This window comes from Procambarus clarkii, chromosome 38 (genome assembly GCF_040958095.1).
Source record: "Procambarus clarkii isolate CNS0578487 chromosome 38, FALCON_Pclarkii_2.0, whole genome shotgun sequence".
NCBI lineage: Eukaryota > Metazoa > Arthropoda > Malacostraca > Decapoda > Cambaridae > Procambarus > Procambarus clarkii.
Genome location: NC_091187.1, coordinates 6,622,885 through 6,648,162, shown reverse-complemented (window position 1 = coordinate 6,648,162; position 25,278 = coordinate 6,622,885). Strand labels below are relative to the sequence as shown.

General features: G+C 43.4%; 1 protein-coding gene and 1 long non-coding RNA gene across 2 annotated transcripts in view; both read right to left on the bottom strand.

The window, feature by feature from the left end:
- LOC123751186 (uncharacterized) overlaps positions 1-8,784 on the bottom strand; it is a 32,057-nt gene extending 23,273 nt beyond the window's left edge. The window contains exons 1-3 of the mRNA XM_069337447.1: positions 8,725-8,784; positions 7,864-8,565; positions 7,216-7,362 (exon numbers count right to left, since the gene is read on the bottom strand). Of these exons, the coding sequence (XP_069193548.1) occupies positions 7,216-7,362; positions 7,864-8,565; positions 8,725-8,784 (909 nt within the window). The remainder of the gene's footprint in view (positions 1-7,215; positions 7,363-7,863; positions 8,566-8,724) is intronic.
- Positions 1-25,278, bottom strand: part of LOC138372375 (uncharacterized) — a 311,387-nt gene that overhangs the window by 154,081 nt on the left and 132,028 nt on the right. The window lies entirely within an intron of this gene.

The window sequence follows — 25,278 nt, the reverse complement described above, 5'->3', positions numbered from 1 at the left end:
TGGAGTATTGTAGCGTTCAATTATCATGGCGAGCAAAATTGAGCTCGTACTCGCATGGGGAACAATAAAGCACTCAATTATTACGTTAATTCAAAGGTGAGCTATATTGAGCTCATTAAGCATGTTAATTAACAATGCTGATGTTTAATGATAATTCATTAAACAAAGGGAAACCTAAGATTGCTGGAAATTTAATTACTGCTACGATTAATCCTATTCAAAGATAATATATAACATTTTCCCAACCTAAACGTTTCATGGGTTATTAGTTCTCTGTAGACTCACTTACGTATTGGTAAGTTTGCAAGTTTGTTCGTGCTGCGCTCCTACAATAATTAAGCAGAAACGAAAGAAAAACAGCTCAAACAAAAATTGATGCAAGTATTTTCACTAACTCTTAGTGCAGAAAACATTGTATTAATAAGGTTTTCTTGGCAAACCTCAAGCGCAAGTATTTTGGACCTTGGTCCCAGTGAATTTATAATTATAGAAGTTGGTTGATGACGTCATAGTCTTGCTAAATTCAGGAAATGCTAGAAGCATTGAGTGCTAGATTCTCTAGCCTAATATTATTAATTACTAATATTATTAATAATCTAGTGAGTGCTAGATTCTCTAGCCTAATATTACTAATTACCTAGGAAGTGCTAGATTACCTAGGGAGACTGAGTGTGGTCAATTATTGCTTGTCGAGAATAATTCTAGGTCTGCAGTGGATTCAATGGCTTGGTCACTGTGACTTGTACTTGTTTAGGTACGGACCACTGGTTTTCCACTGAGAGCTATGAAACATCTCGGCGAATACTAATTGTACTACATTCAATCTGGGTTTATTACTCAGCTGTGTTTCTCATTTTAGCTGGCTGCTGGAGAATTGATTTACTGCTGACTAATTTATTATTGTTGGCAGGATTAGGCTTGTTCACATTCAGAACTTTACCAGTAAGTAAGTAGCCACCTGCAGATTGGAGCATATTCATGCCCAATCGTTTAACATGTCCAGTTATGAACTGGTAATAGTAGTCTGCTCCTATTAGTACATCTACATTGTTAAGGCGGTCAGAAGTTAACTTGTTGTCAGCCAAATTAATTTCACGTTCCTGCAGGAAGTGGGCTGTGTACCCCAGACCCTTAATATTTAGGTCAAAAGGTATTTGATCTACAACAATGGCTTGGACAGCCTTGGTATGACTACCTAGTCGTACAAGCGGTTGAACTACTGAGTATTCATGGGTTCCTCGATTTATCATGAACCCTGACAAGTTTAATTTTACCTGTCTGATTGGTTGTAAATTGAGTGCCTCTGCCGCTTTCTGAGTAATGAAAGTTCTTTGGGAACCTTGATCAAATAGTCCACGAGTGGTGATTTTGGTTCCTTTGTTCTTTACTTGAAGTTGGGCAGTAGGCAAAGCAGCATCCACTTGAGATGCTTGTGAAATTACGCTGTACACATCTCGCACCTTGCAGCACTGTACTGGTGTAGATTCTCTATCTTCTATTCTAGGATTGGCATAATTTGTCCTAACTAATTTGCACAGTGCAGCATGATGCTTGCCCCTTCTACACCTATTGCAGGTGTTCAGTGGGGTGTCACAGCTATTAACATTATGTGATTTGAGACACCTAGTACATTTGTGTAACTGTTTGAGTCGTCTGACTCTTGTGTCTCTATTAGGGTAATTGGTACATTTGTACAGAGAATGTTTTTGATTGCAAAAAAGCATATTCCCCATCCTACAGCTCGTTTAGGAGTTACCGGTTTAGATAAAACAGTAACTGCAGGTTGAGATGGTTTCGCTGCTTGCATTTGCTTGTTATTTATTCTCTTGTGAGTACTTGGTGTACTCTGGGGAGCAATTACTGGGCTCTTGGGAGTGCTCTTTGGACTATTAGGTCTCTTAGGAGCACCTGTGGGGCTATTGGGAGTGCTCTTTGGACTATTAGGTCTCTTAGGAGCACCTGTGGGGCTATTGGGAGTGCTCTTTGGACTATTAGGTCTCTTAGGAGCACCTGTGGGGCTATTGGGAGTGCTCTTTGGACTATTAGGTCTCTCAGGAGCACCTGTGGGGCTCTTGGGCCTTACTGATGAATCAGTGTTTGACTTATTGTTATTACATCGATTATTAGTACCCTTATTACCTAGTGACAGTGTCACTTTAAGAGTTTCAGGTAAGGAAACTGATGTGGGTACAGTTTCGGTGCATTCAGAAGAGGCATTAAGTGCCTGGTTTGCTGAATGATTGCTTATATTGCGCAAACCTGTAAATATATCCTGCATTAACAGGGCTTTACCATTCTGGTATACATATAATTTATTGAGTGTGTCACCAGACAATTTTCTTTGGATGATAATTTTAGTCATCCACTCAGCAACAGTTGGGTAATCCACCTCTTTACTGAAGGAATTTAACAGTGACTCAAGCTGAAAACTAAAGGCTTGTAAAGAGTCAACTGATTGTTCTGATGGAGACAAATCTAGTAATTGGTGTACAAGGTTTATAACAGTCTTCTCATTGTTAGCACTTACTCTAGAAGGCTGGTGTGAGTAATTGTGACCATTACTTGTGTTGCTTAAGGCTTCTTGCTTAGCCTCAGCTTTAATTACAGCTTCGGCTGCTGCTGCAGCATTAGCTTTATCATTTTCTGGTTCAGATTCACTGATTATTGCAGCTTCACTAAGAGTTTCATCTGCAGCTTCACTTGTTTCTCTGGGTTCCTGTGAGGAGCTAGTTACTTCAGTAGCCTCATGCATTGAATTTATAGAATCCAGGGAACATTGAGAAGAGCTGTCTGAAAATTTATCAGACTCTGTAAATAAATTATTACGTGAAGTTGTATTGGATGAGATGTTAGAAAATGAAGGTTGAACTTCAGTTGTTGATCCTGTGTAGTGATCAGTATTGATTAGAGGATTCTCCTCATCTTGAGGTAGCTCATGTATTTCATCTGAGCTGGGTGCTTGCTCGGGTGTAGGTCTACTAAAAAAATTTTCTATCCACTCAGGAACATCTTGTGTCGCAAGTACTTTTTTTATATTGGTCTAACTTGTCTTGAATAATATATTCATAGTCGGCAAGATCAGATTCTATCAGACGTAATTCGTCTGGGTCAGTATTACTGACATGGAGTATGTTCCTATAAGACTCGATTATAACCTTTACATGGTCGTATTTTAGGTTAGCCACCCTTGTGGAACTTACTAGCCTGAAGACGTCAACTGAGTTAGTTCCTATACAGTTGTCATATTTGACAAGTAGTCTTGACAGGTGAACTTGAAGACCTCTCAAGAGTCTTCCAGTTTTTTCTGGAGTAGCCATTCTGGCTGTAAATTTGAGCTTTATAGGGCTTATATAGCTACTTGGACAGCTATGGTACTTGCTTCTTTATGTAGAGCAGGTATAAATATTGACAGCCTGATATTTTCTTGAGGCTGATTGTAATTAACCTCATTTAGAGGTTAGCTACCTACCAATAAGCAACTAAGCTTTGAGTGGTACCTTGGTCTCACTACAGGTGTTCCTTAGCTTAGCTCTTCAAAATCAGCCTTGGATGGGTAGTGAACTTACAGTAACACTCAAAGATGTACATAGAAATATGCAATAAATATAATTACACAATAAATGGTTAATCCCACCCATTCGGGTCAGCACTAGAATGAATAATATATGTACTACTAACTAGCTCAAGCCTAGTCGTGAGAATTTCTACCTAAGAAACTACAAATTTATTTAGTCTGTGTTTGTGCCAAATTCAGCACAATCACAGCCTAAATTCCTACCTAATAAAGGTTGGCAAAGATTATATTGTGGTGCAGTAATGTGAATATTTAGTTGTGCTGTATTTTTTTTTTTTTTGGGGGATTTTATAATTTTATATAATATATACACTGGTAGAAATTATGTGTATAAGAAATTAAATGAACACAAGAGAATTAATTGTGTTTGGCAAGTATTCTACTGCCGTAAATAATATTTAACTCCTGAATGTATATCCTAATTGTGGAATAAAATGTTATCAGGGTTAGTAATGATTAATTAGTATGGGATCAGCAATTTATATTAGTATACTGGATCCTAAAATGTTAATGAATCCACTGACTTGAGTGAATCAGTAGTTATGGATTGAATTTAGGCTATAATGGACAGTCTGCTGACAGCCGTATATTGAATTATTTGTATAGCCCAATGGTTAACACATAATTGGTGTTAGTGAGGAATTATTATAGAAATTATGAGCTGTGCTCCTGGTGACCTGAAGATTCTTACCTCAGTATGAGGTATAGGCCTAAGTGTTGTGGGTAACTGACTGTGTCCCACAAGTGCCACCTTATAGTATGCTACCTTATGAGGTATAAGTAGCAAATAAATTGGTGTGAATTAGGCTAACCTATGTGTTACACTGCCTGTAGACACAATTAATAAATGTGGTTAGTCTAAACTACTTCACACGGTGATTAGTTATTACTAATTAGTATACATATATCTATCCGGTTCGAAGGACCATAATGTGGGATATCTGTGGCTTGACTCAATTATTTAATTATTTAATTATTTAATTCAATATCGAAGGACCACCCACTTTTGAGAAAAGAGGGAAACTAATAAAAGTGATCATTAGAAACACAAGGAAGAACCAGTTTCTTTGGATAAATATTAGAAAGAATAATCACTTAAATAAATAATGGACTGTATGGTTAATTAACTAAAGTCAGAGCCTCAAACACCTACATTGGGGGGGTATTGCTAGAACTTCATATACGTCTAGGAACTAGTGTGGTTCGTCATCAGTTCATTGTTGAGTAAAGAATATTATGACCAAAATATTATAGAATCAATAGGTAAATCCAAATAGAGAATATTAATGATTGTTAGAATTAAAGAGCAATCATCTAAGTAAACACACCAATCTCCAAATTCATATAGTAAGTACTCGATATGATAATATTATGGATATGTATAATAAATTGGAATAATTAAATGTGTACAAAAAGTCTTAGCTTTAAGACGATTTCTATGACATCGTTCGTGCTTCGTCCTCGTGATCTCAGGATCTCCACATAGAAGCCATTAGAGGTGAATAACACGAATGTTGTTAACGACTCGTTGACTCCTCACATACGAGCTGTAATTTAAAGGATATTACGTAGCATTGAACTAGGCTACTTAAATCTCAAAATTTATGAAAATAGAAAATGAAAATTAATGCGGTACTAATATTGGATTTGTTGTCGTCCCGCTATGTAACGACAGACTACCCACGAAATATACAATCTCTAATGATGCATCAAGAAAGAAAATATACTTAGCATGAGCGCAGTATATGCTGAAGTCTGCCGATATCGCGTCTCAGTCTCAAACTTCCATGATGTTGTACACGTGATTGAGAGTTTGGCTTGATTCTCGACGCGTTATTGTTTGACCGAGCACTATGGAGTACGTGGAAGAATAATTATTTGTTATAAGTTGGGTATCAGTGTAATTCTTGCTGATAATCCCAACGCCACGTGTCTCAGACTCTGACGCCACGACTTTCCTCTGTCCAAGTACGCACGCTGGCTGCTCACTCCGCAACACCAGCCTCAACAATGGCGTCTCCTCCCTCCTCAACCCGCGTCCCGCATTCACCACCGAAATTATTTATCACGAATAATACTATTTCGCGCAATTGTGGTTGAAATACTTTAAAAAGGACTGGGTTGTGATTCTAGGGATTTAAATATTATTGTTTTCTCGTCTTATGGTGATAAACGAGAAATGGAGAAGATTTTAGTTTTCTCCATGGCATTCACGCGTGACAGAAAAACTATTACTTGATAACAATTGTAACTAAAAACTCTCGATTTAGAATTATTTGGGAGTTATGTTATCCGTAAATAATTATCACACGGAATACAGATGATTTTAGAGAACCACATTCAATTCTCTAGCACATTGGTAATAAATGTGTTTAACTAGATATAACCTGACGCAATGTTGGTGCTTTATTTCGTAAGAATTCTAGCATTAATACGCAGATATAATGGTTAGTTTATGTTAACATTACTGTTAGTAATTTTAGTGACAACTGTAGTTAGTATATAATAATAATGATTTATTATAATACAATAGTAGTGTATTAGTGTTGGAAATTTCCAACAACTGGCAGAGGGGAAGGTGCTGGATCTGTAGCTCCAGCCCCCCCTCTACGGGCAGGGGGTTGGTAATGGACCTGTTGCCACAGCCCCCCCCCCCTCTACAGGCAGGGGATTGGTCCTGGGCCTGTAGCTCCTGCCCCCCCCTCTACTGGAAGCGGGTTGGTGCTGGACCTGAAGCTCCAGCCCCCCTCTACTGGCAGGGGGTTGGTGCTGGACCTGTAGCTCCAGCCCCCCCCTCTACTGGCAGGGGGTTGGTGCTGGACCTGTAGCTCCAGCCCCCTTCTACTGGCAGGGGGGATGGTGCTGGACCTGTAGCTCCAGCCCCCCCCCTCTACTGGCAGGAAGTTGGTGCTGGACCTGTACGTCCAGCCCCCCTCTACTGGCAGGGGGTTCGTGCTGGACCTGTAGCTCCAGCCCACCTCTACTGGCAGGGGGGGTTGATTCTGGACCTGTAGCTCCAGCCCCTCTCTACTGGCAGGGGATTGGAGCTGCACCTGTAGCTACAGCCCCCCTCTACTGACAGGGGGTTGGTGCTGGACCTGTAGCTCCAGCCCCACTCTACTGGCAGGGGGTTGGTGCTGGAGCTGTATCTCCAGACGTCCCTCCACTGGGAGGGGGGTTGGTGCTTGACCTGTAGCTCCAGCCCACCTCTACTGGCAGGGAGGTTGGTGCTGGAATTGTCTGGGAGTTGGTTGGCAATTTTAAGGCTTCAGTCTCTTAGAACCCAGCAGTGGTCTCTTTTGGTTCACTATCTTCCTGAATGCTTTCCCGGTTGGTTGGTGGAGTGTCACCCACTCTTTGCGCCTCTGTGAGGGGGCCAGGATCCCGGGTTCAATAGAGGATCACAGGTTCAATCATTATGCAGGACTGAAATGGTTCACATGTTTCTTTTCACCTGTTGGGCCTGTTCACCTACCAGTAAATATTTATCCCAGAGGTAGGACACTATTGTAAATTGTAAGTTAAAGAAAGTCAGTAGTTGACCTTGGGGAACCCCAATAAACCTGAGAACAGGCTTCCTTTCCTCAAATGAAAATCAATATCTTGTGATATGACCTACGAGAGAAAATAAAAAAACTTACTGTTAATTGCTTCTGGGGGATCTCTCCAGTGATTTTCTGAACTTTATTCATGATGCTGGAGGCTGAGTCTCCCAGGTGTACGGGGTCAGCTGTGGCACCTGTCTCTGTGGTCATCATCTCCAGGGCCTCCCTGATGATCTCCTGCACCTATCATTACCAACAAAAACATTAATGCTGGAACCTGGACTATAATGAAGCATCAGGCTGTGAGTAAAGTAACTGGACTATAATGAAGCATCAGGCTCTGAGTAAAGTACCTGGACTAAAATGAAGCATCAGGCTCTGAGTAAAGTAACAGGACTATAATGAAGCATCAGGCTCTGAGTAAAATGACTGGACTATAATGAAGCATCAGGCACTGAGTAAATAATCTGGACTATAATGAAGCATCAGGCTCTGAGTAAAGTAACAGGTCTATAATGAAGCATCAGGCACTGAGTAAAATAATTTCACAATATAAGTAATGGTGTTTCTCTACACTGACCACAGTGTAGAGAAACACCAAGATGACAGTTGACTTTATTAATAAAAATGTTTCCTATATATAAAGTCAACTCTCATCTTGATGTGTGTCCATGTCAAAAGTGTTTATATAGAGGCAATACTACACTCAGTTGGGTGAGAACAATGTGACCTTCAGCAACGTACCTTCACTGAGGTGTGGACAGTCTTGACATTTGGGAAGAGTTCCTGGCACTTCTGGAGCCAATCTTCTACCTTCATCTTGCACCCATCAGCTGTGTCTATGGTTGTGTCAACCTCCTGTGGAGTGTTGACTGTGTCGAGGCTTCCCAACATGGCCTGCAGCTGAGTCTTCCCTTCCTCTCCTTGTGTTGTCATATCCACCACACTGGTATCCTCCAGTTCCAAGAGCTTCATTGCTGACTTGTTCTGCTCTACCAGAGCATAGAGTCTGTCCTGGAGCTGCAGGTGGTGAGTCTTCCAGTCCCCCAGCTGCCCCCGGTACTCCCCCAGCTGGGACAGTACTTCTTCACAGCTAGTAATGAGGCTGCTGATGATGCTCTTCTGATCCTGCACCAGGGAACGTAATGTCTTACTGATGCCTCTTGCAGGACCTTCATAAGGTTTTGCTGGCACTGCTTCCTCAGTTGTTAGCTGGATATTTTTGAGTTTCCTAACTAAAGCCTCCACAGCATAGCTAATTGGGAACTGACTGGCAGCTGTGGCAGCGTGCTCGGCACGGCAGCTGGGGCAGGTCAGCTGACCATTCTTGATAGCATTGTCAATACACTGGGAGCAGAATGTGTGGCCGCACGGCAGTGTGTGAGGCCGTAGCTGATTGCCATCATAATCGTTAAAACACACTGAACATGCCTCTGGTTTGTTATCCTGTGGATAAAATATTTGGTAAATCTAGATGTATTTACAACAAAAAATAATATTACAGTACTGCACAATATTTCTTGATAAAAATTACATAATATTTTCGTAATTTCTTTGTACAGAGGAACCTCAGTATTTGCACTACTCTCAATTCACACTGCTAACCGGCCACTGAGGCCGAGGTGTGCAGATAATGGGGGAGAGCCGCAACCAGACCCAACACATGATGTACTCCCAGCCTGATCAACCAAGCATCAATGTTCCAAGGACCCCCTCCAGAAAGCCGCCGTCTCAATCTCCACCAGAAAAGAAATAGACGGCTGCAACTGAACAAACCGACCACCAAGACTGAAAGAGCAAAAACCCCTGTGCAGGAGAGCATAAAGCTCACCAACCCGACCCCCAGAGGCCAATGCCAACAGAAACAGAACCTTGGAAAACAATCTTGAACTGAAGGGGCCACCACAAACCAAGGAAAAAAGGGCAAAAGAGAGCACCCAGTGCAAGGACCAAGACGGTTCCGGCAGTGCATGAGTTGGCCAGAGGTGAAACTATACATGAGAAAGCTTGCAGAATGGGGCGGAAATGACATCCCCCCTAAACACAAGCTGGAGCGGCTCCGCCAGCGCTGCAAGATAAGAGGCGACAGTAATAAGCTTCAAATGATGGTCATGAAAAAGCCAAGAAAGAAAGAACAAAAAAACCCGAACAGAAATAGAAGACAGCCTACAAAGAGAGAGGAAATGGCGAAAAGAACATCAAGAAACTTCATATTGTCGCCGAGACGAAGCTCGCAGGTGAGACACCTTCAATGAACCCACCTGATCACCATACATTCAGTATTTACATTCTTGTAAAGCCACTAGTACGCACAGCGTTTCGGGCAGGTCCTTAATCTAGCAGATAATTTTAAGTAGGTAATTTCAATCAGTGGTGATACACCCACGCCAAAAAGACCAGACACGAAGAGCAAAGGAGTAGACCAAACCAGCCATGTGCCAGACCATCCCAATCTGCTGAAAGAGGCGGAGTCGCGGAAAATGCCCTGGGAACATAGGATTAACCCTTAAACCACGCAATACATACATACATATACGATGGTAGTAACTTTCCCAAAACTGCTCAATTCATACATATATGATTGAGGGTCTAGCGAAAAATTAGAAATGCCCCGTGAGGGATAGGAGCAGCTATAGTCAAGCCGACCCCGAATGTAAACAGACACCACCTGGGGAAGAAATCCAGCGTAGGCCGCCAATGACTGCAGGCCTCAGTTGCCCGACAGAGACCATGGCGAGTGCATCACGTTCCACCAACCGACCCCGCTCAGCAAAGCGTACATAGCGACCTTTGACTGAGGATGAAAGTAATCAGAATTTTTTCCTGGATGGTGATGAACCTGATATTGACTACTCCGAGTGAACATGCTAGTGCCATGAGGGCAAGGCCTAGCTCCTCACCCATGCCTACCCGCCCACAATTGACACCACTTCATGCCAATCCACATAGTTCATGTGTTACTTTGTCAGATTTGTATGTTTTGGTCGACAATTCGGAGAAAGGTGAATCATTTTCTGGTTTTAGTGATTTAGAATCAGAAAATAGTTTTGCTGCCGCTGGTGCCAGTGGAGTGTGTGGTGTTGCCAAGCAACATTTTGTTGCATCAGCAGCATGTAGTCCAACCATGCGGTACCGCATGGCACCACATGGGGACACTGACGAACAAAACCCCTCAACATAAACTAGTTTTCCCTCATCGTCCCTTCCCACCCGTACTGTTGCTATACGGGCTTCAGTTCCTGGTCCATGGATTCCTCCCGCTGTTGTCTCTCGAAAGACACCAGGTGTATATGTGTAGAGTGATGGGACAGATTTTGTTCCAGAAATTATGCCTTTGACAATTCAGATGTTGGGATTACAGACCTTTTCCCTGATACAGGTGACGATATGTTTGAAATGGACTACTTTACTGCATATTTTGATAAGCCGCTAATGGAACATATTGTTCAGGAAACGAACAAATATGCAGCTGATCTCATTCGTGAGGAGTTATCCGATTTTTCATGATTACAACGATGGAAAGATACAACTTTAGGTGAAATGTATGTGTTTTTGGCACTGTGTATGTTGATGAAGCATTGTGTCAAACACGTACTCGACCATTATTGGTGCAAAGACCAGACTGTTCCAACACCATTGTTCGGGAAATATATGTCTCGAGACAGATTTGCGATACTCCTCATGTGTCTTCATTTTGCAAGTAATAAAAACTAAACTGAAAATGATAGACTTTGGAAGGTGAGGCACATCCTGAATGAACTTGTTGGAGAGTACAGTGATTTCTATGTACCAGCTCACAAGTTTGTGATTGACGAATCCCTTGTGCTTTTTAACCCTTAAACTGCGCAAAACTGCATATAAAGTTTTGAGTAACTGACACAAAAATGCGCAACACTGCAAGTGCAGTTTTGGAGTACTTCGCAAGATTTAAATGGCAGTGGATACACAGGGTTCACATCACCTTCCTCAGGGCTCTTGTAAACAGATGCCATTTCATTAAAAAAAATCGTGGGTAACATTCCCGGGTGTGAGAGCTTCAGTACTGAGTGAGCCACCAAGGCTGGCGCATGCAGCATGAGCTCACAGCATTGCTGTTCAGCTTGTGACCACAGCATTGCATTAAAATGCTAAAAATATATGTAACTGGTATTATTTAGAGATGATAGTATTACAGAAGATCCCTGACTGTGATATAAATGACTAGGATTCTGATAACAGCAAGATTGTTGTGATAATTTGCGCTGTACTGTGTGAGGAGTAATGTTGAGGGTAGGAGGGCTGTAGCGTAGTCTGCCGAATCTAAGTGGCCACCTATTCCTCTTTGCACTTACTATATACCATCTTAGTGGTTTGCTACGGTGAACAAATCATGTGATACTTATATATAATGTCTGTATTTAGTGAATTTAAGCAAAAACAGTATGGTAGGAGGAGGATGTGGGTGAGTCAGGTAAGGTGAGGGAGGGAGTGGCTGCCTGATGTGACGGCCAGTCCTTGCTGCCTTTTGACTCGGCATACCAACTTAGTGGTTCGTTATGCTGAACAAAAATGGAGATACAGTGGTACCTCGAATAACGAATTTAATCCGTTCCAGCGCCGTGATCATCATGTGAAACGGACGTCATACAAAACGAATGTCCCTTTTGACAATAATGGAAATCAAAATAATCCTCTTTACCACCGAAAAACATCAATATGATATTCGATGTTTAAATAATAGAGCAGCCTACCTTACATTCACTGAATAAACCTTTATGACATTTTTCTTTCTTCAAATTTGTTCAATATGTCTTTTTCATTTGTCTTATAGCAAAAGGTTCGTTCGGTGTTCGGCAGGTAGGCTGCTCCATGTTTCTTATTTATTTTATTTATTTATTTATTTATATATATACAAGAAGGTACATTGGGTTAGTGAGAATACATTGGATAGTACAGTATTTACATTCTTGTAAAGCCACTAGTACGCACAGCGTTTCGGGCAGGTCCTTAATCTAGCAGATAATTTTAAGTAGGTAATTTCAATCAGTGGTGATACACCCACGCCAAAAAGACCAGACACGAAGAGCAAAGGAGTAGACCAAACCAGTCATGTGCTAGACCATCCCAATCTGCTGAAAGAGGTGGAGCCGCAGAAAATGCCCCGGGAACATAGGATTAACCCTTAAACCACGCAATACATACATACATATACGATGGTAGTAACTTTCCCAAAACTGCTCAATTCATACATATATGATTGAGAGTCTAGCGAAAAATTTGAAATGCCCCATGAGGGATAGGAGCAGCTATAGTCAAGCCGACCCCGAATGTAAACAGACACCACCTGGGGAAAAAATCCAGCGTAGGCCGCCAATGACTGCAGGCCTCAGTTGCCCGACAGAGACCATGGCGAGTGCATCACGTTCCACCAACCGACCCCGCTCAGCAAAGCGAACATAGCGATCTTGACTGAGGATGAAAGTAATCAGAATTTTTTCCTGGATGGTGATGAACCTGATATTGACTACTCCGAGTGAACATGCTAGTGCCATGAGGGCAAGGCCTAGCTCCTCAACCATGCCTCCCCGCCCGCAATTGACACCACTTCATGCCAATCCACATAGTTCATGTGTTACTTTGTCAGATTTGTATGTTTTGGTCGACAATTCGGAGAAAGGTGAATCATTTTCTGGTTTTAGAGATTTAGAATCAGAAAATAGTTTTGCTGCCGCTAGTGCCAGTGGAGTGAGTGGTGTTGCCAAGCAACATTTTGTTGCGTCAGCAGCATCTAGTCCAACCATGCGGCACCGTATGGCACCACATGGGGACACTGACGAACAAAACCCCTCAACATCAACTAGTTTTCCCTCATCGTCCCTTCCCACCCGTACTGTTGCTATACGGGCTTCAGTTCCTGGTCCATGGATTCCTCCCGCTGTTGCCTCTCGAAAGACACCAGGTGTATATGTGTAGAGTGATGGGACAGATTTTGTTCCAGAAATTATGCCTTTGACAATTCAGATGTTGGGATTACAGACCTTTTCCCCTGATACAGGTGACGATATGTTTGAAATGGACTACTTTACTGCATATTTTGATAAGCCGCTAATGGAACATATTGTTCAGGAAACGAACAAATATGCAGCTGATCTCATTCGTGAGGAGTTATCCGATTTTTCACGATTACAACGATGGAAAGATACAACTTTAGGTGAAATGTATGTGTTTTTGGCACTGTGTATGTTGATGAAGCATTGTGTCAAACACGTACTCGACCATTATTGGTGCAAAGACCAGACTGTTCCAACACCATTTTTTCGGGAAATATATGTCTCGAGACAGATTTGCGATACTCTTCATGTGTCTTCATTTTGCAAGTAATAAAAACTAAACTGAAAATGATAGACTTTGGAAGGTGAGGCACATATTGAATGAACTTGTTGGAGAGTACAGCGATTTCTATGTACCAGCTCACAAGTTTGTGATTGACGAATCCCTTGTGCTTTTTAACCCTTAAACTGCACAAAACTGCATATAAAGTTTTGAGTAACTGACACAAAATGCGCAACACTGCAAGGCAGTTTTGGAGTACTTCGCAAGATTTAAATGGCAGTGGATACACAGGGTTCACATCACCTTCCTCAGGGCTCTTGTAAACAGATGCCATTTAATTAAAAAAAATCGTGGGTAACATTCCCGGGTGTGAGAGCTTCAGTACTGAGTGAGCCACCAAGGCTGGCGCATGCAGCATGAGCTCACAGCATTGCTGTTCAGTTTGTGACCACAGCATTGCATTAAAATGCTAAAAATATATGTAACTGGTATTATTTAGAGATGATAGTATTACAGAAGATCCCTGACTGTGATATAAATGACTAGGATTCTGATAACAGCAAGATTGTTGTGATAATTTGCGCTGTACTGTGTGAGGAGTAATGTTGAGGGTAGGAGGGCTGTAGCGTAGTCTGCCGAATCTAAGTGGCCACCTATTCCTCTTTGCACTTACTATATACCATCTTAGTGGTTTGCTACGGTGAACAAATCATGTGATACTTATATATAATGTCTGTATTTAGTGAATTTAAGCAAAAACAGTATGGTAGGAGGAGGATGTGGTGAGTCAGGTAAGGTGAGGGAGGGAGTGGCTGCCTGATGTGCCGGCCAGTCCTTGCTGCCTTTTGACTCGGCATACCAACTTAGTGGTTCGTTATGCTGAACAAAAATGGAGATACAGTGGTACCTCGAATAACGAATTTAATCCGTTCCAGCGCCGTGATCGTCATGTGAAACGGACGTCATACAAAACGAATGTCCCTTTTGACAATAATGGAAATCAAAATAATCCTCTTTACCACCGAAAAACATCAATATGATATTCGATGTTTTAAATAATAGAGCAGCCTACCTTACATTCACTGAATAAACCTTTATGACATTTTTCTTTCTTCAAATTTGTTCAAGTTGCTAAGAGGTCCTCAGGAGATTTACACACAAAAAAAAATCTAAAAAATAGTTTCGTCTTCTAAAAATGTTAATTTGTGTTCCCTGATCACAGGAAAAATAAAAAATAAATCGTAGGTGACATATTTTGGCCACAATTGGCCGAGGAATTCTGGCAAAATGTGGGCGTTGACAGAGCGGTCGTGAGTGGTGGTCAGCGTCACCTGAGATGTCAGGCAAGAGTTGCCACAAAGATATTATTACCTAATTATTTCAATGTTTCTGATTGACTTTTCCTTCGTTTTTTTTTTTGCAGTAATATTATTCAATAGTGTGTAGTGTGATATATTTATATAATAAAAGTGGTGAATCATCGCTATACTCAAAATTATGATGTGCATATTAGTGATTCAATTATTATGTTCATAAAACAATTACAGTAAAACAAACAGTTTTACTGTTATTACATTTTAGATATAGGTTATATATAAGTATCTGCATGTTTTGTTCACCATAACAAACCACTCAGTTGGTGTTATGAGTCAAAAAGCAACGAGGAGTGACCGCCACACACCAGCCAGTTACTCGTTGCCACTCCCTCAACAACACCTCACTCACCCACTTTCTCCTCCCACCATCCTGTTTTTTATTTTATTCACTATATACAGACGTTATATATATAAGTATCACATGTTTTGTTCAACACAACTGTACAACTAAGCTGATATAGGTAGTTCAGGCACTAAGAGACGTTGCTACACAGTCAGCTGGCGGCTACCTCCCTCACTCATTCAAGGTCAGGCGTGGGTCTGGCGCACTAAAATTTATCTCCCAACAACACTGTTTGCAGTGTTATTACACTATATACACACATTATATATAAGTATCTACATTTGTGTTCACCATAGACAACCACTGAGCTGGTATGGTGAATTCAGACAATAACAGGTGGCCACATAAACAGAAAACGATGCTATCTCCCTCCGTCTCTCAGCATTACTCCTCTCACAGTGCTAATTATCACAACATTCCTGCTATTATCACAATCCTGGTCATTTTTATCACAGTCAGGGGTCATCTGTATAATCATGCTAAATAATAGCAGTTACATATTTATTTTGACATTTTTAGGCGATGCTGTGGTCACAAGATGAACAGCAATGCTGTTAGCTCATGCTGCGTGCACCAGCCTTGGTTGCTCCAACAGCACTGTGGCTCTCACACCGGAGAATATTGCCCATGATTTTTTTTAAACATGGCGTCTGTTTACAAGAGCCCTGAGGAAGCTAATGTGAACCCCATGTAGCCGCGGGCCATTTGAATCGTACCTGGCACCCTATGGCATTTATACACACCATGCGCACCATGGGACATGTTACTCATGGCGTATATACTGTATTGCCAAGCCCAGTTTAAGGGTTACATAAAATGAAAAAAAATAATGAAATTTTTTGAAAAACACAACACATGTCACAAAGGTTCATTCTGTGGTTGCCAGGTAGGCTGCTCCATGTTTCTTTAACCCTTAACATGCTCGGGGTTTAACCCTCAAACCGCTAGGGGGCCAAATGGAATTCACACCCACAGGCGCAACAACAAAAAAATCCAAAAAATTCTTTCGTCTTATAGAAGTGTTCATATTTGTTCCCTGATCACGGAAAAAATAACAAAAAAATCGTAGGTGGCATATTTTAGCCGCAATAGGGTAGGGAAGTGTGGCAAAAAAGGGGCGTTGGCAGAGCCTTCGCCAGACGAGGTCTACTCCACCCGAGCTGTCAGACGGCAGTTGCCACAAATATATTATTACCCAATTATTTCAATGTCTCTGATTTTTTCTTAGTTTTTTTGTAGTAATATTATTCCATACAGTGAATTGTGATATATTTATATTATAAAATGTGTGAACCATCGCTGTACTCAAAATTATGGTGTGCATATTAGTGATTCAATTATTATGTTCATAAAACAATAAACAAATAGTTTTGCTGTTGTTACACTATATACACAGGTTATATATAAGTATTTGCATGTTTTGTACACCATAACGAACTACTAAGTTGGTCTTGTGAGTCAAAAAGCAACGAGGAGTGATCGCCAAACACCAGCGAGCCACTCACTGCTACTCCCTCCCTCAAGACCACCTCACTCACCCTCATTCACCTCCCACAATACTCTTTCTGTATTTATTCACTATACACAGACGTATATATACGTATTTACATGTTTTGTTCACCATAACTGTACATCTAAGCTTGTATGGTGAGTAAAGGCACAAAGACGTAGCTACTCACACAGTCAGCTGATCGGCGGCCGCCCTCAAGGCCAGACGCACTAATATTTGTCCTCCAACAATATTGTTTGTGGAGGACAAATATTGTATACTGTAATACTATACTGTATATACTGTAATACTATCATATCTACCTGTTTTATTCACCATACCTGAACAAATAAGTTGATATGGTGCCGAAAGATCATAGTGGCCATCAGTAAACAACATGCCAAGTCGTGCAGACGACGCTCCTCCCTCACCAAAATGGCAGCTTCCAACCTACTCCTATTGCTGTTATTACACTCTGTACACACGTTATATATAAGTATCTACATTTGTGTTCACCATGGCGAACCACTAAGCTGGCAAGTGAGTGCAGTCAATAAATGGTGGCTACACACAGTCAGAAAACGACGCCACAACCCTCCCTCCCACAGCCTTACTCCTCCCTCCATGGAGCACAGTGCTAAATATCACCACAATCCTGCTATTATCAGAATCCTGGTCAGTTTTATCACAGTCAGGGGGCTTCAGTAATACTATCACTGCTAAATAATAGCAGAATCATTTATATTATGGTATTTGTAGGCGATGCTGTGGTCACAAGCTGAACAGCGGTGCTGTGAGCTCGTGCTGCGTGCGCCAGCCTTGGTGGCTTGCTCAATACTGACGCTGTAACACCCAAGAATGTTGGCCTGGATTTTTTTTCTACGTGGCATCGGGCAACTATCGGTCGTGGCTGTACTATAGCTGCCCCTGTCCCAGGCGGGGCGTTTAAATTATAGCGCTAGACACGAAATCATATATAAATGATGTGCGCGGTTTCCGTATCCCGCAAAATTGGCGTTTAAAGCTTCAACAAGGCAATGGACGAACGCGCTGCTGAGGACAAAGCGCCGAACCCCGGGACAGACCCAAGCGTCCTCACATCCTCCACGAGCCAATCCGAGGACAGCTCCAGGAGGAAAAAGAACTTAAGGCCGAAGCCAAAAGGCCCCAGGCGCGCAAGTCCTCCGCTATGAGCGCAGCCAAAAGGGCGGGAACCTGCACATGAAGCTGAACAACGCCCACATCGCGCGGAAAGGCAGGGGCAAAGAAGCACTCTTTCAGGTACTCAAGATCGCCCCCAGGAAAACCTGAAGCACCGTGGAAGCTTCCTGGCACTCCAGCGTGCGGGAACGACATAAGGAATGCCAGGAATCCAGAACAAACAAGGGGGAAGTCAGCTAGCCAGGAAGACTCCAGAACCTCGTAACAGAGCCAGAAAGGGAACGAAGTCCCAAACCTGAACTCGGACAGATCCATTTCCGAGGCATAATCCGGGTCACGCAGGAGGTAAGCTGCAAGGGCCACTCGCACCACACCAGGTTGGATGTGATAAGCCGAAAACCTCCAGAAAGACGGAACCGACATACCGGGGAAACACGGAACCGAACCCAGGGAGGGGCCGACACCAAATTCAACTCGTACACAGAGGGGGGAAAAGAAAGCCCCACACCTTGTAACAATAAGCCCCGCTCAGGGAAGAAAAACCCAGGCGGGGTCCAGCGGGGCCCAAGGCCCCCAAGTCAGCCCCTCCCCAGCCTCGAGGTCCTTCACCACAGGATCCGGGGCCGAGTCCTCTCCCCAAGCCCCGACCCCACAAGACAAGGACGGAGCAGCCGTAAAGGCCGGAAGAAAGGGGGCCCACTGGTCAGACCCAGAAGCTTCGGCCGGGAGACAAGACTCGAACGCCTCTGTTGCCCCCCCCCCTCGGAAGGGGCACCCACGAAGCTGCCCGAGTCTCGAGATCAAGTAACCCCTGCTCCGACTCCAAAACCTTCAGACGTTTCGGGGCCGAAAGCAGGGGAGAGGGGGACCAGAACGAGCAGAAAGGGAAGGACGACTAGGTGCGGACTGAACCAGGATCAAAGCGACCCTCACCCCAAGTCCGGGTCTCGAAAAGCAAAGCGGGGCAGCCCCGAGGCATAAGGGTGAGCAACCAACCGAGCCCGTTGCAACAGACGAAACCTAGCTTGCAATGCACGCGCCGCCTGTACCCAAATAGAATCATCAGAGGATTGGGTAAATTGAGTCACAAGCAAGCAGCAACACTCACAGGACTCAGGGTCGAAAGTATCACCGACCCAACAGGCAGCGTGGCAGAGGCCAAAACAATGAGGGTCACCCTGAGACAAGGGAACCAAGCAACCATCAAACTCGCACACAGCGAGAGGGACTCCAGGGTCACATCCATCGGACCCACGCGCCCCTTAGGGGATTCCCAGGGTCCCGAGAGTTTACTTTAAGAGGACTCGCGCTCAGGTAGTCCCAGGCAGAGCGCTGCTAACCGGCACCCAAAACTACTAAGCAAACTTCTATAGCTGTACCCCAGGGACATGTACACCCACGGGGACCTAGCAGGGGGCGCCACCGAGGAGAACCGTGGAAGGGCAAACACCAGTGGAATAATAGGACAGAACCCCCACCAGGCAAAAACAAAAAGAAAAACAAAATCCTGCAGGAAGAGAGCGAACCCCAAGGAACAGAGCCGGCCACTATGTCGGGAATACAAAGCTGTGCAGCACCCTGCGCCCCTACCAGTGCAAACTGCCTCTTACCTGCAGGGAACACGGGAGAACAGAACACCCAAGAGCCTAACAGGCGGCCGAAAAACCGAAAAGGTAAAACAGACCAGCAGAGGCAGACCCCGAGGAGCCTGTGGAAGGTGGCCCCAAGCCCCAAGGGCAGTACTTACAGGGCACCTAGGTAAGGCAGCCCTAGGCATGCAGCCCGAGTACTGAAGATAACTCCTGGCTCTCGCACCCACAAAAACAAACACCACACGCAAAGCACAGTGCTGTAGCGACACTGGAGCCAGAGCACACGACCTTCGCCTATAGCATCAGCCTCAAGAACTGAGGTGTGGGTAGCCGGTGTGAAGGGTCTGGGGCTCCCCCTTCCCCCTCCCGGGGAGAGGGGAGCTGCGCAGACAGTGGCGCGGTGACGTGTGACATCACATTAGTTTACTTGTTTTCTGTTGGAGAGTTCTATCCACTAGTTTGGCTTTTGGTAGCAATTTTCATTAGAATAGGGGTTTGTTTTGAGGCGCTTACCTTTCTGGGTGCCAGTTCCGGTCGATGGCAGACATAGAATGCTTCCAACCACACGGGGGGTTTCTATAGGCCATTGCTCCCCTTGCCTCTCTGAGGGGGCTCTGGTTCTGGCCATGGTCCCCGGTAGGCCTAAGAACTCCATACACATGACTGATGCCAAAGTCTGACATTAGCATATCAGCCTGGGAAAGCTCCGGGGCTCCCCCCCCCCCCCAGATAATCGGGAGTTTTGCTTTTACCAGACGTTAGGAGGGTGAGCACGTTTAAAGACAGTGGGAACGAGTAAGGAGGGTGGGCATGAGTAAGGAGGGTGGGCATGAGTAAGGAGGGTGGGCAGGAGTAAGGAGGGTGGGCAGGAGTAAGGAGGGTGGGAACAAGTAAGGAGGGTGGGCAGGAGTAAGGAGGGTGGGCAGGAGTAAGGAGGGTGGGCAGGAGTAAGAAGGGTGGGCAGGAGTAAGGAGGGTGGGCAGGAGTAAGAAGGGTGGGCATGAGTAAGGAGGGTGGGAACAAGTAAGGAGGGTGGGCAGGAGTAAGGAGGGTGGGCATGAGTAAGGAGGGTGGGCAGGAGTAAGGAGGGTGGGCAGGAGTAAGGAGGGTGGGTAGGAGTAAGGAGGGTGGGCAGGAGTAAGGAGGGTGGGAGGAGGCAGGAGTAAGAAGGGTGGGCAGGAGTAAGGAGGGTGGGCAGGAGTAAGAAGGGTGGGCATGAGTAAGGAGGGTGGGAACAAGTAAGGAGGGTGGGCAGGAGTAAGGAGGGTGAGCATGAGTAAGGAGGGTGGGCAGGAGTAAGGAGGGTGGGCAGGAGTAAGAAGGGTGGGCAGGAGTAAGGAGGGTGGGTAGGAGTAAGGAGGGTGGGCAGGAGTAAGGAGGGTGGGCAGGAGTAAGGAGGGTGGGCAGGAGTAAGAAGGGTGGGCAGGAGTAAGGAGGGTGGGTAGGAGTAAGGAGGGTGGGCAGGAGTAAGGAGGGTGGGCAGGAGTATGGAGGGTGGGCAGGAGTAAGGAGGGTGGGCAGGAATGGGGAAGGGGGTATGGGCGGGTTCTCAGCTGCCTCCCCTCCCTCTCTGACAGCCTAGGTAATACAAACCACATGCATTAACCCTTAAGCTGCTACAGCCTGGGCTGTAAAAGCTGGAGCTGGGCAAAAAAATATTTGAATTATGTGAAAATTAATATTAAATGTTAAATAAATCACCAACTTATTGGCTTAAGCATCATGAAAGTTTCATCCCAATATTTTCAAAAATGTATTTTAGACAATTTTTTTTTTAAAGGAGAACATTTTATTGATAAGAGAACAGCTCCTATTAACTGGAACTGAGGAATAATGCAGTAATAAGGAGATGTGAGTACTTGTCCAATGTACAAACAAGAAGAATAGTAGCAAGAAGTGTCCACAAAGTGGATATGCAACAGTTGCCTTTATATCATTGCTGAGTAATACATAATAATACCAATAATAATGAGTGTTATCATGCCCTACTTTGTTATATATCATAAAAATGCGTTGCCTAATGTTAATATCTGTTACTTTCTCCAAAGTCTAAAAAATATTTTTTGGGTGGTATATTTTTTTTTCTTATTTGTTTATTATCTGATGTTGTTATAACCTCTACATCCTAGAGAATGCATACCCATCCCTAACTATGTCAAGATAGAATGAAATTGGTTATCAAATAAATCAGTCACAACTGGCAGAACTTGGGACTTTGAATTTTTTTGACGAGTTTTTCAGATTTCAAATTCTATTTTCTTTGTCTCTTTAGGCAGTTTTGATGATTGGGGACCAGATTAGGGCTTTATCACTTTTATAAAGTATAAATTTTTATCCCCTAAATCATTACAATTAATCCCAATATTTTGTTTTTTTGAGGGTTATTTTTTCTTGACATCATTCCAACACACATTGACCTACAGCTTTCACATACTCGAGTACGAATGTCAAACAACGTATATTAAAACATACAAGTAAATTAATGAATTAGAACTACAGTGGTACCTCGCATAACGATCGCCCCAAAAGACGAACATTTTGGGTAACGAACGGCCCGATCGGCGTCAAATCGTCCCGTATGACGAACGCTGATTTGAGTAACGTCAACACCACATGGTGGGGTCGCGCTGCTTCTTGCACATTCTTAGACGCCTCCGATGATGCACATAAATTATGTTGTTCTTGTTTAAAGATGCTAATGATGCTGGGATATAAAGGGGTGACTGCTGAGATGTTGCAAAGCATTGACGTTTTTGTAGGAAAAAAGAAATGAAATGTCTGATATACAACAAATGTCAAAAAGGTTTGTTCGGTGTTCGGCAGGTAGGCTGCTCCATTATAACAATCTTGCTTTGTTTCAAATGTGTTCCATTTGTTTTGTATTTGTCATTTACGTCGCAATAATGGAGCAGCCTATCTTACATATACACTCAACAAACCATTATGACATTTTCCTTCCTTCAAATGTGTTCAATATTTATTTTTCATTTGTCTTATAGCAAAAGGTTCGTTCGGTGGTCGGCAGGTAGGCTGCTCCATGTTTCTTACATACAAAAAACGTAGATAATAAAAAAATTAAGAATTTTGAAAACCAGTACAAATGTCAAAAAGGTTCGTTCGGTGGTCTACAGTCGGTTGCTCCATGTTTCTTAAATAAAAAAAATAAAAGAACTGTTGAAACAATTTGAAAAATGGACAAATGCCATAAAGGTTCGTTCAGTGTTTGTCGGGTAGGCTGCTCCATTATTGAGACGTAAGTGACAAATACAAAACAAATGGAACACATTTGAAACAAAGAAAGATTGTCATAATGGAGCAGCCTACCCAACAAACACTGAACGAACCTTTTGCTATAATGAATATGAAAGACTAGGGCTGCTGGCTGGGTTAGTACTGCGTGAGCAACCATTTGTGGCACACGTGCCTCTGGCTCTCAAACACCTGTCCGACACGATGTTGAAAGACTGTGCTCAGTCGCTGAAATTCAGACCTTATTGTTTGAAGAACATATGGGTCATAACATTGGTGAAGCTAGGCGCAATAAGGGCTTAACACAATGGTCGGATGCCAGTGATACAGCACCTATGAGGATAATACAGCGAGCGTCTCCAGTTGTAGCTCTGAGCCCCACCCTTGCCATCTCCAATTTATACAGATGATGCATAGATGAATCGTTTTCTGCGTTCAGTGATGATGCATCTGATACAAGTAGCATACAAGTGATACAAAATGACAGGTTGGATAACAAGAACTTTTCACACTAGAGATGCTATACCGATGATGATACTTTTCAAAACGCTTGTGCTCTCTAGAGTGGAGTACTGCTGCACAATGACAGCCCCTTTCAAAGCTGGAGAAATTGCTGACCTGGAGAGCGTGCAGAGATCCTTTACTGCTAGAATCCACTCAGTAAAGCATCTAAACTATTGGGACCGACTAAAGAGCCTAAAACTGTACTCCCTTGAGCGCAGGCGGGAGAGGTACATAATAATTTACATGTGGAAAATATTAGAGGGGCTGGTCCCAAACCTGCACAGAAATAACATCACATGAGACCAGAAGACATAGGAGGATGTGCAGAATACCCCCGTTGAAAAGCAGAGGTGCAACAGGTACTCTGAGAGAGAACTCTATCAACATCAGAGGCCCGAGACTGTTCAACACGCTTCCACTACACATAAGGGGCATAACTGGCCGACCCCTCACAGTGTTCAAGAGAGAACTGGATAAGCACCTCCAAAGGATACCTGATCAACGAGGCTGTGACTCATACGTAGGCTGCGAGCAGCCGCGTCCAACAGCCTGGTTGATCAGTCCGGCAACCAGGAGGCCTGGTCAACGACAAGTCCATGGGGAAGCTAAGCCCCGGAAGCACCTCAAGGTAACCTCAAGGTAAGGTAGCATAGATGAACAGTGTTAGCGGCTTCCATGGTGGTGTTGTTCATAGATATTTTCAAGAATACCTGAATCTCTTCCTGACTGATGGACACTCTTTGAGGCTAGCTGAATCTCTTCCAGTGTGGGACCTTACAAAGCGATCTTTTCAAGACTACCTTACAATGTGAGTTTTTCCTATAATCGTTTCAATACTACCTTATGCTTTACAAGCTTGGCTACATACCACCTACAAGTACTAAAGCCAAGGGTGCACGCGAGTGCGTTATTTGCAAGCACACAGAACGATGAAACAGGAAACGAAAATCTATCTGTAGCTGGTGCAAGGAGAGCAAAGTCGCGCTGTGTACCATGGACTACTTCGTTGACTATTCCGCACCTCCAAAGTACTGAGTGTGTAATACCGTGTGTTACTGTGTAAATAGTATGTGAAACTGTACATATTGTAATTTTAGTGAATTTTTACCACATAATATTGTGACAATAAACATTTATTGTGGACACATTACTGACACATGTATCACAGTTCCATGGAAAATTATGAACATTCTACTGTATACATATTGTAAAGGTCACAAATATGCATCATATACAATAAAGGAAACAAATAAAACCGCATTGGAAATGCATAGAAAAAATATTTGAAAATATATTTGTGGCAACACGCGGTGCTTGAATGGCCCGCGCGGCCATGTCTGGGTGCTTCACACACGGGCGACCAGGCCCTGATGACATCACAGCGCACCTTGTCCACGCCCTCACAGCCAAAGTAAGTGGAATTTGGTAATTATTTTTACATAGACATTTTCAGGGACGGTAATTTATCATTTTACAAAGAAAAATTATGTTTTGGGGAACATTTGATGTCATGCACACTGGAGGAATTTCACAATAAACACAGTGCGTCACACTGGTTACATGGGGGACACTCGTTTTGTATGACGTCCGTTTCACATGACGAACATGGAACGGATTAAATTCGTTACTCGAGGTACCACTGTATCTACATTTATGTTCACCATAGCAAACCACTAAGCTGGTATGGTGAGAGTAGACAGTAAAAGGTGGCCACACTGAGTCAGCAGACAACGCTACCTCCCTCCCCACCAAGATTACTCCTCCCACCACAGCGCTAATTATCACCACAATCCTGCTATTATCAGAATCATGGTCATTTTTATCACAGTCAGGAGGTCTTCTGTAAAACTATCATCGCTAAATAATACCATGTACATATATATATATTTTGACATTTTCAGACGATGCTGTGGTCACAAGCTGAACAGTAGTGCTGTGAGCTCATGGTGCGTGTGTGCCAGCCTTGGTGGCTCACTCAGAACTGAATCTCTCACATGAAGATATGTTACCCCACCATTTTTTTCTAGGCGGCGTCTGTTTACTATCAGCTGTGGCTGGACTATAGCTGCCCCTGTCCCTCGCGGGGTATATAAAATTGTGCGCTAGACCCTTAATTGTACATGAATGTATTGC